General features: G+C 47.7%; 1 protein-coding gene across 2 annotated transcripts; it reads right to left on the bottom strand.

Moving 5' to 3' along the window:
- Window positions 1–1,094: 1,094 nt before the first annotated feature.
- On the bottom strand, window positions 1,095–14,072 carry ARMC12 (armadillo repeat containing 12). 2 transcript variants are annotated; one of them, XM_033216932.1, is made up of 6 exons: window positions 13,570–14,072; window positions 12,416–12,561; window positions 12,078–12,212; window positions 2,869–3,042; window positions 2,656–2,727; window positions 1,095–1,470 (listed from the first exon to the last, which is right to left on the bottom strand). In XM_033216932.1, the coding sequence occupies exons 1-6, from the start codon at window positions 13,811–13,813 to the stop codon at window positions 1,138–1,140; spliced, it is 1,104 nt and encodes a 367-aa protein (XP_033072823.1). In that variant the 5' UTR covers window positions 13,814–14,072; the 3' UTR covers window positions 1,095–1,137. The 2 variants fall into 2 exon arrangements, with proteins under 2 accessions (XP_033072823.1, XP_033072824.1); XM_033216933.1 differs by having other exon boundaries at window positions 13,651–14,063.

Raw genomic sequence — 14,072 nt, 5'->3', positions numbered from 1 at the left:
CTTTGGCTAATGAGATGTGAGCAGAAGTGATGACATTTATCACTGCCACGTTCCCTGCCCTTCTGTAATAGTTGTAGAAACACAATGAAGAAACCTCCCTCAGCCTGGGTCTCTGTGTGAGGATGTTGTGAAGCAGAGGCCTGCCCTTCCATCCCCACCGCTGATCTGCAATGGGCATGCAGTGTAAACAAGAATTAACTTTTGCCATGTTGAAGCCACTGAGGTGCGAGTGTTGTTACTGTGGCATAGCCTCGCCCATCCTAATTAACCCAATGCTATACTGTGTCCTGTTGATTATCTTTGGCTTCAAACCCCAAGCCTGCCTTCTTCCAACTCCCTGAAAGCAATGGCTCCACATTGATTTGAAAAGCAGCGGCCGGGCGCGGTGGCTCAAGCCTGTAATCCCAGCACTTTGGGAGGCCGAGACGGGCGGATCACGAGGTCAGGAGATCGAGACCATCCTGGCTAATGCGGTGAAACCCCGTCTCTACTAAAAATACAAAAAAAAAACTAGCCGGGCGAGGTGGCTGGCGCCTGTAGTCCCAGCTACTCGGGAGGCTGAGGCAGGAGAATGGCGTAAACCCCGGAGGCGGAGCTTGCAGTGAGCTGAGATCCGGCCACTGCACTCCAGCCTGGGCGACAGAGCCAGACTCTGTCTCAAAAAAAAAAAAAAAAAAAAAAAAAAAAAGAAAAGCAGCAAGAGCTAGCCTGGCCAACATGCTGAAACCCCATCTCTACTAAAAATACAAAAATTAACTGGGCGTGGTGGTGGGCGCCTGTAGTCCCAGCTACTCGGGAGGCTGAGGCAGGAGAATGGCGTGAACCCAGGAGGCGGAGGTTGCAGTGAGCCAAGATTGTGCCATTGCACTCCAGCCTGGGCAACAGAGCAAGACTCCATCAAAAGAAAAAGAAAGAAGAAAGAGAGAGAGAGGGAGGGAGGGAGGAGAGGGGAGCCAGTCCCCCAAACATAGAAGTGGGGATGTGCTTTGGGAGATAAGCCTATGCTGTGCCACACTCTGGAGCAGAAGTTATACTGAATGAAATCTCCATCCAGCCCTGGAAGGCCACCGACAGACAATCAAGCTTCAGGAAACTTCAAGTTTCTATCCCATACTCATTTATTGGCTCTCCTTAATTTTATTCCGTGTTTTTAAAGTATGAACGACTGGGCTGGCAGGAGGAGGGCCGGGATCTCAAGTCCTGGGGATACTGCAGGCTGACAATGACCTTGCATGCCTGGATCTGAACATCCTCCTCAGGGTGGATGACCAGGGCAAGCAGTCGGTCTGCCAGTCGCGACTCTTCCCCAAAGAGGGATTCATACAGGGACTGTTCGTTGTAATGCCATTTCACCGTGCGGTAGTGGGGTGCGTTCCGGCCCTCACTCAGCCGCTCAGCAAACACCAGTACCTCATACAGGAGACTCCCTGGCTGTGTGGGCTGGAACAGGTTTAGGAAGTTGGAGTGAACCTGTGATGGGAATAGAGAAAAAATGGGAATAAACTCCTAGGCAAGTTATAAAATTCTTGTTCTTGTATACTCCTATTGCCTAAACTCCCAAACATGCCTAAATTTCAGACTCAAGTATGTAGTAATTTTTTAGTTTTTCTTTTATTACTATCCTCTAACTTAATTGCCTTGTGATTAAAAAATGAGTGATATGATAATATTCATTCTGGAAAATTTGTCGAGACAAACTTTAAGGCTTAGTGTGTAACTTCTTAAATATTGTGTGTGCGCTTGAGAGGACTGTGCATTTAATCCTTGTAGACTGTTCTGGGTATGTCTAATGGCTCAAGTTTATTTGTGTTATTCACTAAGAGTATATCCTCACTAGTTTTGGTTTTTTAATCTATCAGTTGCTGCCAGAGTGGTAAAAATATTCCAAATCTCCCACTGTAGAGGTATATTTGTCAATTTATCCTTTCAATTTTTGTCATATATATTTTGAGACTATGTTATTAGGTGCATACAAGTTTACAGTTGCCCTACTGTTCTGGTGAACTGAACCACTGATTATCACAGAGTAACTTTTTCTATCCCTAATAAGGCTCTTTACCATAGTAATTTCCCCCCAATATTAAAATACCTACATTAACTTTTGTTTTGTCTCCTGTGTCCCTAACTCTCAGAGTTCAGGAAACTCCTCAAAGGGGAATCCCGGCCAGGCGCGGTGGTCCACGCCTGTAATCCCAGCACTTTGGGAGGCCGAGGTGGGTGGATCATGAGGTCAGGAGATCAAGACCATCTTGGCTAACACGGTGAAACCCCGTCTCTACTAAAAATACAAAAAATTAGCCGGGCGTGGTGGCGGGCGCCTGTAGTCCCAGCTACTTGGGAGGCTGAGGCAGGAGAATGGCACGAACCAGGGAGGCAGAGCTTGCAGTGAGCTGAGATCGTGCCACTGCACTCCAGCCTGGGCGACAGAGTGAGACTCGGTCTCAAAAAAAAAGGGGGGGGAATCCCCCTCCCAACAAAATGGTGTCTCCTACTGCAGGGAACAGAAGAAGGATGATTTTCAATGCATTTAGTGCAGAGGCAGGAAGATAACTAAAACAACTCATCAGGGGTAAATCTGTCTGGAGATGCTATGATTCTTCCCTCCCCCTATATCTGAGTTGGCATTCATCAGCCCCTCTTCAATTTCTTTCTCACCTGGCAGTTGAGAATGTCATAGAGAAGGTCATTCTTCTGTGCCAGGTAGCTCAGCAGTCGTACGGCTTGCACCTGAATAAAGGAAAGAGTAAAGCATGAGAAGGCAGGTGAGTCTGAGCCTGAGCAAGGAAGACATGAACCTCTGCTCCTCCCTCTAAGTGCTGTGCTAGGGCTGGTCAGCAAGGCAGGGCCTTGGCCATGGTCCTCAGGCACCTGTGCCAGGATGTAGTCGGACTGCAGGATCTCCATCAAGGCAGGCATCACCCGTCGCAGCTGTGGATGCACATAGTCGGGCAGCGGAAGGTTGTTGAGGAGTCTGAGGCCCGCAATGTGCAGTTCTGTGTCCCAGATGGTGGAGATCAGTTCGAGTACTTTGATGGAGTGTTCCTGGAGTGGGGGAGAACAAAAGGGCTTACTTTTACAGGTGATCACCACTATCCCAGTATCTGACTTTACTCTTCACTCTCCCCATGGATGTCCCCTGGGCCAAACCCAATAGACAACTCTCCCTAACTCTCAACATCATTTGACCCAATGACCCACTCCCACACCTTAAAATTCTTTATTTGGCTTTTTTTTTCTTTTTTTTTCCAGACTTCTTTCCTAGCGCTTCTGCCCAACCTCCTCTTTTCTACCTTCCTCACTCCCGTACCAGTATCATCCAGACTCACAGTGTTAAATACAGTCCACATGCTGGTGATTCTCCCCTTTATGTCTCTAGCTCCAGCTATGTTGCCCCTCCCCTGAACTCCAGACTCATATATGCAGCTGCCAATTCCACTTTTCTCCCTGAATGTCTAACAGAGCTCTCAGAGTTAACAGGCTCCCCCATCCCCAGACCTGCTCCTTCTATAGCTTTCCCTGTCTCAGCTATGAGTTACACTTTCCTTCCAGTGGCTCAGGCCAAAAACGGTTGGCATCAACTCCTTTCTTTCTCTCACACTCCTTTTCCAATCCTTCAGAAAATCTGGTAGGCACTACCTTCAAAATCTATCAAAATTCATCCTCACCCCAACTTCTACCGCCCTCTTTCAAGCCACTGGCATCTCACTGGGATTTCTGCAATAGCCTCCTGTCTCCCTGCTTCCATTCTGCATCTACTTTCAGAGCAGCTGACATGTTAGACATGTCACTCCTCTGCTCAAGAGCTCCCATTTCATTCAGTGTAAAAGCTGAAGTCCTTACAGTGGCATACGGTCCGATGTGATCTGCCCTGCTCTCCCTACTATTTCCTGGACTCCATCATCTCTTCTCTCCCTCATGACCAAAGTTCCCATCACAATGGCCTCTTACACATTCTGTGAACATGCCAGGTACACACCTGTCTTAGGGTGTTTGCGTAGGCTGTGCTCTCTGCTTAGCACACTCTATCCCCAGAGACTCACAACTCACTCTCACACCTTCTTTAAGATTTCATTAAAATGTTACCTTCTCAGTAAGGCCTTCTCTAACCACCCCCATCCCAGCCTTCCTTACCACCCCCCACTGTTATTTTATTTTTCTCTATAGCATTGTCATGTGTAACACATATTTTCGTTTTTTAAATTTTGAATTTTGTTTTTTATTATTTATTTATTTTGAGACAGTCTCACTCTGTTGCCCAGGCTGGAGTGCAGTGGTGCCATCTCAGGTCACTGCAACCTCTGCCTCCCGGGTACAAGCGATTCTCCTGCTTCAGCCTCCTGAGTTGCTGGGATTACAGGTGTACACCACCGTGCTCAACTAACTTTTGTATTTTTAGTAGAGACGGGGTTTCACCATGTTGGCCAGGCTAGTCTTGGACTCCTGACCTCAGGTAATACGCCCACCTCGGTCTCCCAAAATGCTGGGATTACAGGCATGAGCCACTGTGCCCGGCCTTTATTTTGAAATGATTATAAATGTACAGGAAGTTGCAAAAATAGTACAGCGAGGTCCCATGTGCTCTTCCCCCAGTTCCCCTCTATGGTCATATCTTGCATTATAGTACAATTGCAAAACTAAGAAATTGGTGTTGGTGCAATATGTGTGCATAGTTCTATGTCATTTCAGCACATGCACATATTTGTGTAACCACAACTGCAGCCAACAGATTATCCCACCAGAACTGTCCCATTGCCACAAAGATCTATCTCAAGAGACCCCTTTAGAGTCACTCCCACCTGCTCCCCCAGCCCAAAGCCCAGGCAACCACTTGTGTTTTCTATCTCTATATATGACCTTTTAAGTTTGAGGATGTTATATAAATGAAATCACACTTTATGTGATCATTTGAGATCGGCTTTTTTCACTCACCATAATGGCCTTGAGAGCCATCCAAGTTGTTGTGCATATCAATATTACGTTTTTATTTTTATTACTAAGTAGCATTCCATGGTAATGGCTATACCAGTTTGTTTAACTATTCACCTATTGACAGACATTTTTGGTTGTTTCCAGTTTGGGTCTATTCCACATAAAACTGCTATCAACAATCGTATACTGGTTTTTGTGCAGATGTAAGTTTTCATTTCTGTAGGATAAATGCCCAAGAGTTCAACTGCTGGTTGGTAAATGTATGTTTAGTTCTGAAAGAAACTGCCAAACTATTTTCCAGAGTGGCTGCTGTACCATTTTATATTCCCACCAGCAATATAGGACAGATCCAGTTTTTCTGTATCTTTGCCAGCATTTGGTATTGTCACTAATTTTGAGTTTAGATCTTCTAATAGGTGCACAGTAATATCTCAGTGTGGTCTTCATTGCATTTCCCTAATGGCTGGTGATATTACACATGGTTTCATGTGCTTATTTGCCATCCATATATTCTCTTCAGTGAAATATCTGTTCATGTCTTTTGCCCATTTCCTAATTGGACTGCTTGTTTTAACATTCAGGGTTGTTTTTGTTTTCAGATGTAGTCTCACTCTGTCACCAAGGCTCGAGTGCAGTGGCATGATCTCAGTTCATTGCAACCTCCACCTCCGAGGTTCAAGTGATTCTTCTGTCTCAGTCCCCTGAGTAGCTGGGATTACAGGTGCCCACCATCACGCCTGGCTAGTTTTTGTATTTTTAGTAGAGACGGGGTTTCACCATGCTGGCCAGGCTGGTCTCAAACCCCTGACCTCATGATACACTATGCCCAGCCTAATATTCAGTTTTGAAAGCACTTGATATAATTTACCTGAGTCCTTTATCAGATATGCGATTTTCAAATATACTCCCCCAGTCAGTCACGGTGGCTCACACCTCTAATCCCAGCACTTTGGGAGGTCCAGGCGGGCGGATCATGAGGTCAAGAGACCGAGACCATCCTGGCCAACATGGTGAAACCCCGTCTCTACTAAAAATACAAAAATTAGCCAGGCATGGTGGTGCATGGCTGTAGTCCCAGCTACTCAAGAGGCTGAGGCAGGAGAATGGCAGGAACCCGGGAGGCGGAGGTTGCAGTGAGCCGAAATCACGCCACTGCACTCCAGCCTGGGTGACAGAGAAAGACTCCATCTTAAACAAACAAACAAACAACAAAAAAACAAATATACTCTCCCAGTCTGCAGCTTTTTTCATCCTCTTAACAGTATCTTTCATGGAGCAAATGTTTTTAATTTTAATAAAGTCCAATGTATTGATTTTCCTTTTATGGATCATGCTTTTGGTGTCATGAACTCTTCACCAAGCCCAATATCCCAAAAGATTTTCTTTTCCTTTTTTTTTTTTTGTTTTTTTTGAGATGGAGTCTCACTCCCATCACACAGGCTGGAGTGCAGTGTCGTGATCTCGGTTCACTGCAACCTCTACCTCCTGGGTTCAAGTGATTCTCCTTCCTCAGCCTCCTGAGTAGCTGGGATTACAGGCCTCCTGGATTCAAGATTTTCTTCTTGAAAACTACATCACCCCTACCCAGCCTCCTTTATCCACCCCCCAACTTTTATTTTACTCCATGTCACTTACCACATGAAACACACTATATATTTTACTTATTTGTGTATTGCTTGCCTTGCCATGTTAGAATATAAATTCCACAAGCACAGGGATCTTCCCTGTACTGTTTTCTGCTTTCTCTCCTGTACTTAGAGAGCGTGTTGGCACAAAGTGTTCAATGTTACATTTATTGAGTGAATAAAGGGATCTTGGGTTCTAGGATGCAAGATGCGTGCAGGACGCGGTGGCTCACGCCTTTAATCCCAGCACTTTTTGAGGCTGAGGCGGGCAGATCACCTGAGCTTGGGAGTTCGGGATCAGCCTGACCAACGTGGAGAAACTCTATCTCTACTACAAATACAAAAAATTAGCCAGGTGTGGTGGCACATGCCTGTAATCCCAGCTACTTGGGAGGCTGAGGCAGGAGAATCGCTTGAATCCAGGAGGCAGAGGTTGTGGTGAGCCGAGATCGCACCATTGCACTCCAGCCTGGGCTACAAGAGCGAAACTCCGTCTTAAAAAAAAGTAAGGGCCGGGCGCGGTGGCTCAAGCCTGTAATCCCAGCACTTTGGGAGGCCGAGACGGGTGGATCACGAGGTCAGGAGATCGAGACCATCCTGGCTAACACGGTGAAACCCCGTCTCTACAAAAAATACAAAAAAAAAACTAGCCGGGCGAGGTGGCGGGCGCCTGTAGTCCCAGCTACTCCGGAGGCTGAGGCGGGAGAATGGCGTGAACCCGGGAGGCGGAGCTTGCAGTGAGCTGAGATCCGGCCACTGCACTCCAGCCTGGGTGACAGAGCAAGACTCCGTCTCAAAAAAAAAAAAAAGTAAGATGCTTGGACCTAGAGGTATTACCAAAGACAGGTAACCTCATGAGCTACACCTTTATGAGCCATGTAAGAAGTAAGCAAGAGTCCTGGAGTGGAAGTGAGCACTCCCATCAGCATCCTGCTCTTCCCTTCCCCTACCCCTCAAAAACCGTGGAGACCTGCAGGACAGGAGGGAGTCAGCAAGTCTGGGACAGGGTTTTAGAATGAGGGAACAGCAGCAGGGGAGCATGTGAGAGCATAAAGCATGCATTGTACATTGCTGGGGTTAGGGCAAGGAGGTGCAGCCCGTCGCCAATCATGCACTTTATGCTGAGAGCCTTGAGGCAGACCCAAAGGGCGTGATGGTCCAAGAGCCCCCTAGAGAGAGTGGGCTGATTTAGGGAATGGGGTGAGCTCCATTTTGGATATGTTGGGTTAGAGAACTTGGAGGGCATCTAAGTGGATATGCCTAGTAACAGCTGGCCATGGGGAAGGCAGGGGAGCCCACAGGCTGCAGAGATCCAGAAGGGCACAGCTAGATGGAAATTTAGACCAAGGAGTAACTACTTTCACCTGAAAAGAAACCAGGGGTCAGGCCCTCAGGAAAAAGACACTGGGGAAAAGGAAGAATGGGGCTCAGGCTGCCTGCATCAGAATTTCCCGGGGGATTTGTGAAAAAGTTCTCCTGTTGAACTGAACTCTCTGGGCATCAGTCCCAAAATCTTTGTGTTTTTTTTGTTTGTTTGTTTTTTGTTTTTTAAGATGGAGTCTCGTTCTGTGGCCCAGGCTAGAGTGCAATGGCGCTATCTTGGCTCACTGCAAGCCTCCGCCTCCCAGGTTCAAGTGATTCTCCTGCCTCAGTCTCCCGGGTAGCTGGGATTACAGGCGCCCGCCACCACACCTGGCTAATTTTTGTATTTTTAGTAGAGATAGCGTTTCACCACGTTGGCCAGGCTGGTCTCGAACTCCTGACCTCAGGTGATCTGCCCACCTCAGCCTCCCAAAGTGTGGGGATTACAGGCTTGAACCACCATGCCCAGCCAAAATCTTTGCTTTTAACAAGCTCTCCAGGTGATTATAATATGCTTGAGAATCACAACCTGACCAGGCATGGTGGCTCACACCTGCAATCCCAGCACTTTGCGAGGCTGAGGCGGGTGGATCACTTGAGCTCAGGAGTTTGAGACCAGTCTGAACAACATGGCAAAACCCCACCTCTACAAAAAGTACAAAAATTAGCCAGATGTATTGATGCATGCCTGTAATCCCAGCTACTAGGGAGGTTGAGGTGGGAGGATCACTTGAGTCCTGGAGGTGGAGGCTGCAGTAAGCCAAGATCGCACCACTGCACTTGAGAAGGCTGAGGGATGAGGCAGCAAGCAGAGATCTCTCTAGGTATATTTTTCTGTTTGTTTCTCAATCTGTTTTTATTCTTTTGTGTGTTTGCTTTTATTGATATATCATAGTTGTGCATATTTTGAGGATACATGTAAAGAGAATTTTTTCCCCAAAAAAGTTTGATACCAAAAAGTAAAATGTGGATCACACACAGTGGCTCATGTCTATAATCCCAGCAGTTTGGGAGGCCGAGACAGGCAGATCACTTGAGGCCAGGAGTTTGAGACCAGCCCAGTCAACATGGTGAAACCTGTCTTTACTAAAATACAAAAAATTTAGCCAGGCGTGGTAGTGTATGCCAGCTACTCTGGAAGCTGAGGCACAAGAATTGCTTGAACCTGGGAGGCAGAGGTTGTAGTGAGCCAAGATCATGCCACTGCACTCCAGCCTGGGCAACAGAGCCAGACTCTGTCTAAAAAAAAAAGTGAAATTATCAAATGTTAGTGAGGTTATGACACAAGAGAATACTCGTGCAGGGCTGGTGGGGTGAAAATGGATACCACCCTCCTGGAAAAGTTGGGCATACCCTTTGACCAAAACCATTCCACCCCTGCGGACACACCCTATAATCCTCTCTCAGGCACACAAGGGAAATGAACACAAGAATGTTCACAGCACAATGTGAGTGTGACGAGCACCTGGAAACAATGCAAATGTCTACCAACGGGCAAGTGGCAGGGTATCACGAAAGAGACCACCACAGCGTGGTGAAAGAGACCCAGGCGGGAGGATCGCTTGAGCCCAGGAGTTCAGGGCCAGCCTGAGAAACATAGTGAGACCCCGTCTCTACAAAAAACACAAAAATTAGCCAGGCATGGTGGTGCACACCTGTAATCGTAGCTACTAGTGGGGCTGAGGTAGAGGATTGCTTGAGCCCGGGAAGTCAAGGCTGCAGTGAGCCAACATCGCGCCACTGCACTCCAGCTGGGCGACAGAATGAGACCGGCCTCAAAAAAAAAAAAAAAAAAAAAAAAATAAGAGAAGAAGAAGAAGAAGGAAGCAGAGCTGCCCAACCACAGAATAGAAACCATCTACTTCCATGTACATGAAGCTTAAAAACATACCAGACTACATTTTACCTCTTTATTATCTGCTGTGCCCTGCTAGAATGTGCAAGGATACATACATATATGGTAAAACTACAAAAAAAATTCGAAACTGCTAAACAAAATGCAGGGCAATGACTGCCTCTGGTGGGGGAGGCAGCTGAGATGTGGGAGGGGGCTGTGCTCTATTGCTTGGCCTGGGCATGTTCTATTTTGTTGTTATTCCTTCTACCTTACACATATACACATTATTTGCAAGTTTTACATATTTTATTTGTTTTTAATTTGGGAGAGATAGACTATTTGCCAGGAAGAGATGTGGAGGTCAAGGAAGAGGCTTTTTTTGGTTTTGCTTTGTAAGATGGGAGGGGTTGGAGCCTACTGCGTGCTGACGGGGAGCATAAGCAATCAGAGAGGCCCTTAAGGAAGGGGTGGGAGGCAGGATTGAGACTATCACTGGCCACAGACCAGGAGAAAGCCATTTTTTCATGGCAGCAGCAGGAAAGCAGGGAGGATGGGTGTGGATACTATAAGTCTGGGGGTATAATAGCAGGGAAAGTGGGGAGTGACATGTGGTATTTTACATTTTCTCTATGGAGAAATGGAGAAGGTATCCGTGGCCCTGACACCAACCTCCGATTAACACAGCCACAGGGGATGGAGTATAAAAAATACATCTGATCTTTGTCCCTAGTTCCAGGAACAGAGCTCCTGAAACCTTTGGAATTTCCTGAGTGACAGCAGTGTCCTTTGTTACTGCAAACCAACCCTTTTTGGTCACAACAGAGCTTATGCTAATGAAGTGACTCCAGGCAGGGCCCTTGGATAGCTTCTGGTTACCAGAAAGACCAAGGCATGATTAGAAGGTTGGGATTTTCAGCTTCATTCCCAAATTCTGGGGAGGGGTGAGCAGCTGGACATGATTTAATTCATCAAGACTACATAATAAAAACCTCTAATCAATGGAGTTCAAAGAGCTTCCTGGTTTTTGAACACGTGGAGGTACTGGGAACAGCAGGGCACTCCTGAAGTGGGCCTGTGGCAGTCCTCCATAACAACTGTTTCAGTGCTGACTGCATGGTTAAGTTAAATGTTAAAGGCAGTGCCCTTACACAAAGGCTGGGATGTAACAAAAGCCCACCAAGAGTTTTGCTTAGGTCTTTCCTGGGTCTTAAAGCATGACAAAATAATGAAGGAATTCTTAATGGGACCCATTCAGGATTAAACAAGTTTTACTGGGGTTCTGAGGAAGCTCCCCAGGTCTCCACAAACAAGTTTATTGGGGGTCTGAAGGAATTCCTCAAAACTCCTTGATTTAGCAGGAAACAAAATAAGGGTAATCACCTCAGCACCTGGACCCATTTTGATTAAGTAAATTTACTGAGGCTTCAGAGGAAGGTCTTCAGGACTCAGACCTTAGTTATAGATTAAAATAAGTTAATCACTTATGTCTTTAGGTGAATGCACACTTACACATAGACATATAGCTTAGAAGGTATATAAGCTCTGAAAAACTTTGTAATTTTGAGTTGGTCCGGCGATAATTTCCAGGCCTTCTCCCTGTAACCGGTTACAGAAATAAAAACTCTCTTCCTCCCCAGTTCATCTGCATCTCGTTATTGGGCCACGAGCAATAGCAGTCCGACCTTCAGTTTGGTCTGGTAATAGGCCTGGAAGCTCCGTGCCCTGATACCCTGCCCTATGTGTCTCCTCCATTTGGCTGTTCCTGAGTTGTGTCCTTTATTGAAAAACAGTAGCAGTAAGTAAAGTATTTTCCTGAGTTCTGGGAGCCATTTTAGCAAATTACTAAATCTAAAAAGGGAGTTGTGGGAACCCCCGAATTCATAGCGGGCCAGTCAGAAGTCAGACCTATGACTGGTACCTGAAGTAGGGGGAAGTCTTGGAGGACTCAGCACTTAACCTGTGAGGTCTGCCCTAACTACGGATAGTGTCTGAACTGAATTGAATTGTTGAACACCCAGCCAGTGTTGGAAATTGGTTGGTGTCAGAAAAACGTGGCAGTGGCAGTAGCAGGGAGCTTGTGGGGTAGCGGGGGTCCTTCTGTTTGGGGTTGAGAGATACTACTAGTGCCTCAATTCAGTTTCATCCTGAAATTCAAAGGCCTTCATGACCCTGCTGGGAATCTGACCACCGTTTTCCCACTTATTTCTAGGTTACAAATTCACACCCAAACAAACTTCTGGAACATGCCCATTTATCCTATGGTAATTAAAGGACTTAAGGACTATAGGCATCCTGCATGCCCCACCACTCATCCCTAGGCTCACCTGGATTTTGAGCCTGAATTTTCTGATGCCAGAGAAAGCTTTAAGTGTATTCAGAGCTTGGGTTTTGACACTGTTGTCCTTGTCATCCAGCATGTAGCCCAGCAACACGATGTCATCCGTAGTACAAGCAGAGGCCTGGAGTATGTGGGGAGAGATGGAAGAGGCAGGAGAAGCGGGTGTTCTGGGCCCACTGACCCCCACGTCACCAAGATCCCTCAGCATACCCCTCCCACTATCAGCCAGAGAGAAGTCCCAGGATACAGTCTGGTCATTCCAGGGGCAGGGATCAGCTGTAACCCCCAGGGGCTAGGGGGGACCTCCTGCTTCTCTTCCCTCACCTCAGCCTCCAGCAAGTACACACAGCGAGTGATACTGTGCAGGATCATGCTCTTGGCGTACTCATCCTGTTTGCACTCCAAAGAGTTGAGGAGCCTCCGGAGCTCGCCTGAGTCCCGCCCGTGCCGCTCTCGTTCGACTGCCAGGCCTAGACAGCCACCCCAGCCCAGTTCAGGCTGTGGACTCAGAAGTGATGAAAGAATGGGGTTGGGAAGTGGGGGACAGGGACCTGGGGACAAGGCTGTCTTGCCTTTTCTTTTTTTTTTTTTTGGAGACAGAGTCTCACTCCGTCACCCAGGCTGGAGTACAGTGGCGCAATGTCGGCTCACTGCAAGCTCTGCCTCCTGGGTTCATGCCATTCTCCTGCCTCAGCCTCCTGAGTAGCTGGGACTTCAAGTGCCTGCCACCATGCCCAGCTAATTTTTTTGTATTTTTTAGTAGAGACGGGATTTCACCATGTTAGCCAGGATGGTCTCGAGCTCCTGGTCTCAAGCTCCTGACCTCATGATTTGCCCACCTCGGCCTCCCAAAGTGCTGGGACTACAGGCGTGAGCCACCGCGCCCGGCCTTGCCTTGCCTTGCCTTGCCTTGCCTTTTTGGAGAAGCCTTCTCGTCATATGCAGGACCACCATGTACAGTTGAATGAATGTTTACTGCACAAGGGCACCCTATCTAATGTGGTATTGTCCATAACGTACCATCATAGATTTGTCCATTTACTCTAACAACTGGCATATGGCGGTAACAAGTAGTGTTTTATCATAACCAGTATATGGCAATGATACTCCAGCAGATGGCAATAAAGAGTCTTGCAGAAGGGGCTCATTTTCCTACTCCGCACAAAACAACATGTGGACTAGTGGAAGCTCTGGGCATATAGTAAGTCCTCCAATTTTCCCTTTCCTTAAAGCCTCAAGTTCCTGGGGCAGAAAATGCAGGGAGCTGCTGACACCAAGTTTCTGAGAAGTGGAATCCTGCGAGCCAGAGGAAATGTAGCATTTGGAGGCCTGCCAGATGAGTCTGAGGATCCACTTGAGTGAGATCCAGGGACCCTGAGCTAGCATCTCTAGCAGGTCCTTGCCTAGGGCGCTGCAGGGTGGGCTTGAGGAAGGTGGAGAAGAGAAAGACAAAGGAAAGAGGAACTTGGAGGCGTCACCTTTGGGCCCTCCCACAGCAGAGGCCTCGGGAGCAGGTGCCTCCTGGGGCAGAGCCCTCTCCCCAGGGCCCGGACACTCACGGGCGATGCAGATGGGTGAGTTGGTACAGAGGGGCGGTTTGCATTTTATGCCGGCCTTGATGGCCTTGTAGAGCAGGTAGATCGCCCCGGCGCCTGTAGCCAGGCTCACTACACTTTTGCGGATGTCCAGTTGCCCCAGGTATTGGGGGATGCTCTTGCCCATGACTTCAGTGTTGCCCTGGGCCCGGGTGAGAGCTAGGCCCAAGGCACCTATGGGGGGCCTTCCGGAACCAGAACTCTGGCTGGGTCAGGAACCAGGGTACCAGAATTGGAACCCAGGCAACAAAGGAAACTGGGGAGATGATGGGATGGAGGGTAGTGGTCAGGAAATGGGGCAGCCAGAGGTGCTTGAGAACAGATGGGGCCAGTCACAGTGGCCCACACCTGTAATCCCAGCACTTTGGGAGGCCGAGGTGGGCGGA

The sequence above is a fragment of the Trachypithecus francoisi genome, unplaced genomic scaffold, assembly GCF_009764315.1.
Source record: "Trachypithecus francoisi isolate TF-2019V2 unplaced genomic scaffold, Tfra_2.0 Lachesis_group10, whole genome shotgun sequence".
NCBI lineage: Eukaryota > Metazoa > Chordata > Mammalia > Primates > Cercopithecidae > Trachypithecus > Trachypithecus francoisi.
Note: the sequence above shows the minus strand (reverse complement) of the source record. Positions and strands in the feature narration are given on the sequence as shown.

Coding starts and splice junctions, on each gene's coding strand:
- ARMC12 (XM_033216932.1), bottom strand. CDS start 13,813: ATGGGCAAGAGCATCCCCCAATACCTGGGGCAACTGGACATCCGCAAA. Junction 12,562..13,569: donor TGCTGTGGGAGGGCCCAAAG/GTGACGCCTCCA, acceptor GTGGCTGTCTAG/GCCTGGCAGTCGAACGAGAG. Junction 2,728..2,868: donor CCGACTACATCCTGGCACAG/GTGCCTGAGGAC, acceptor TCCTTTATTCAG/GTGCAAGCCGTACGACTGCT.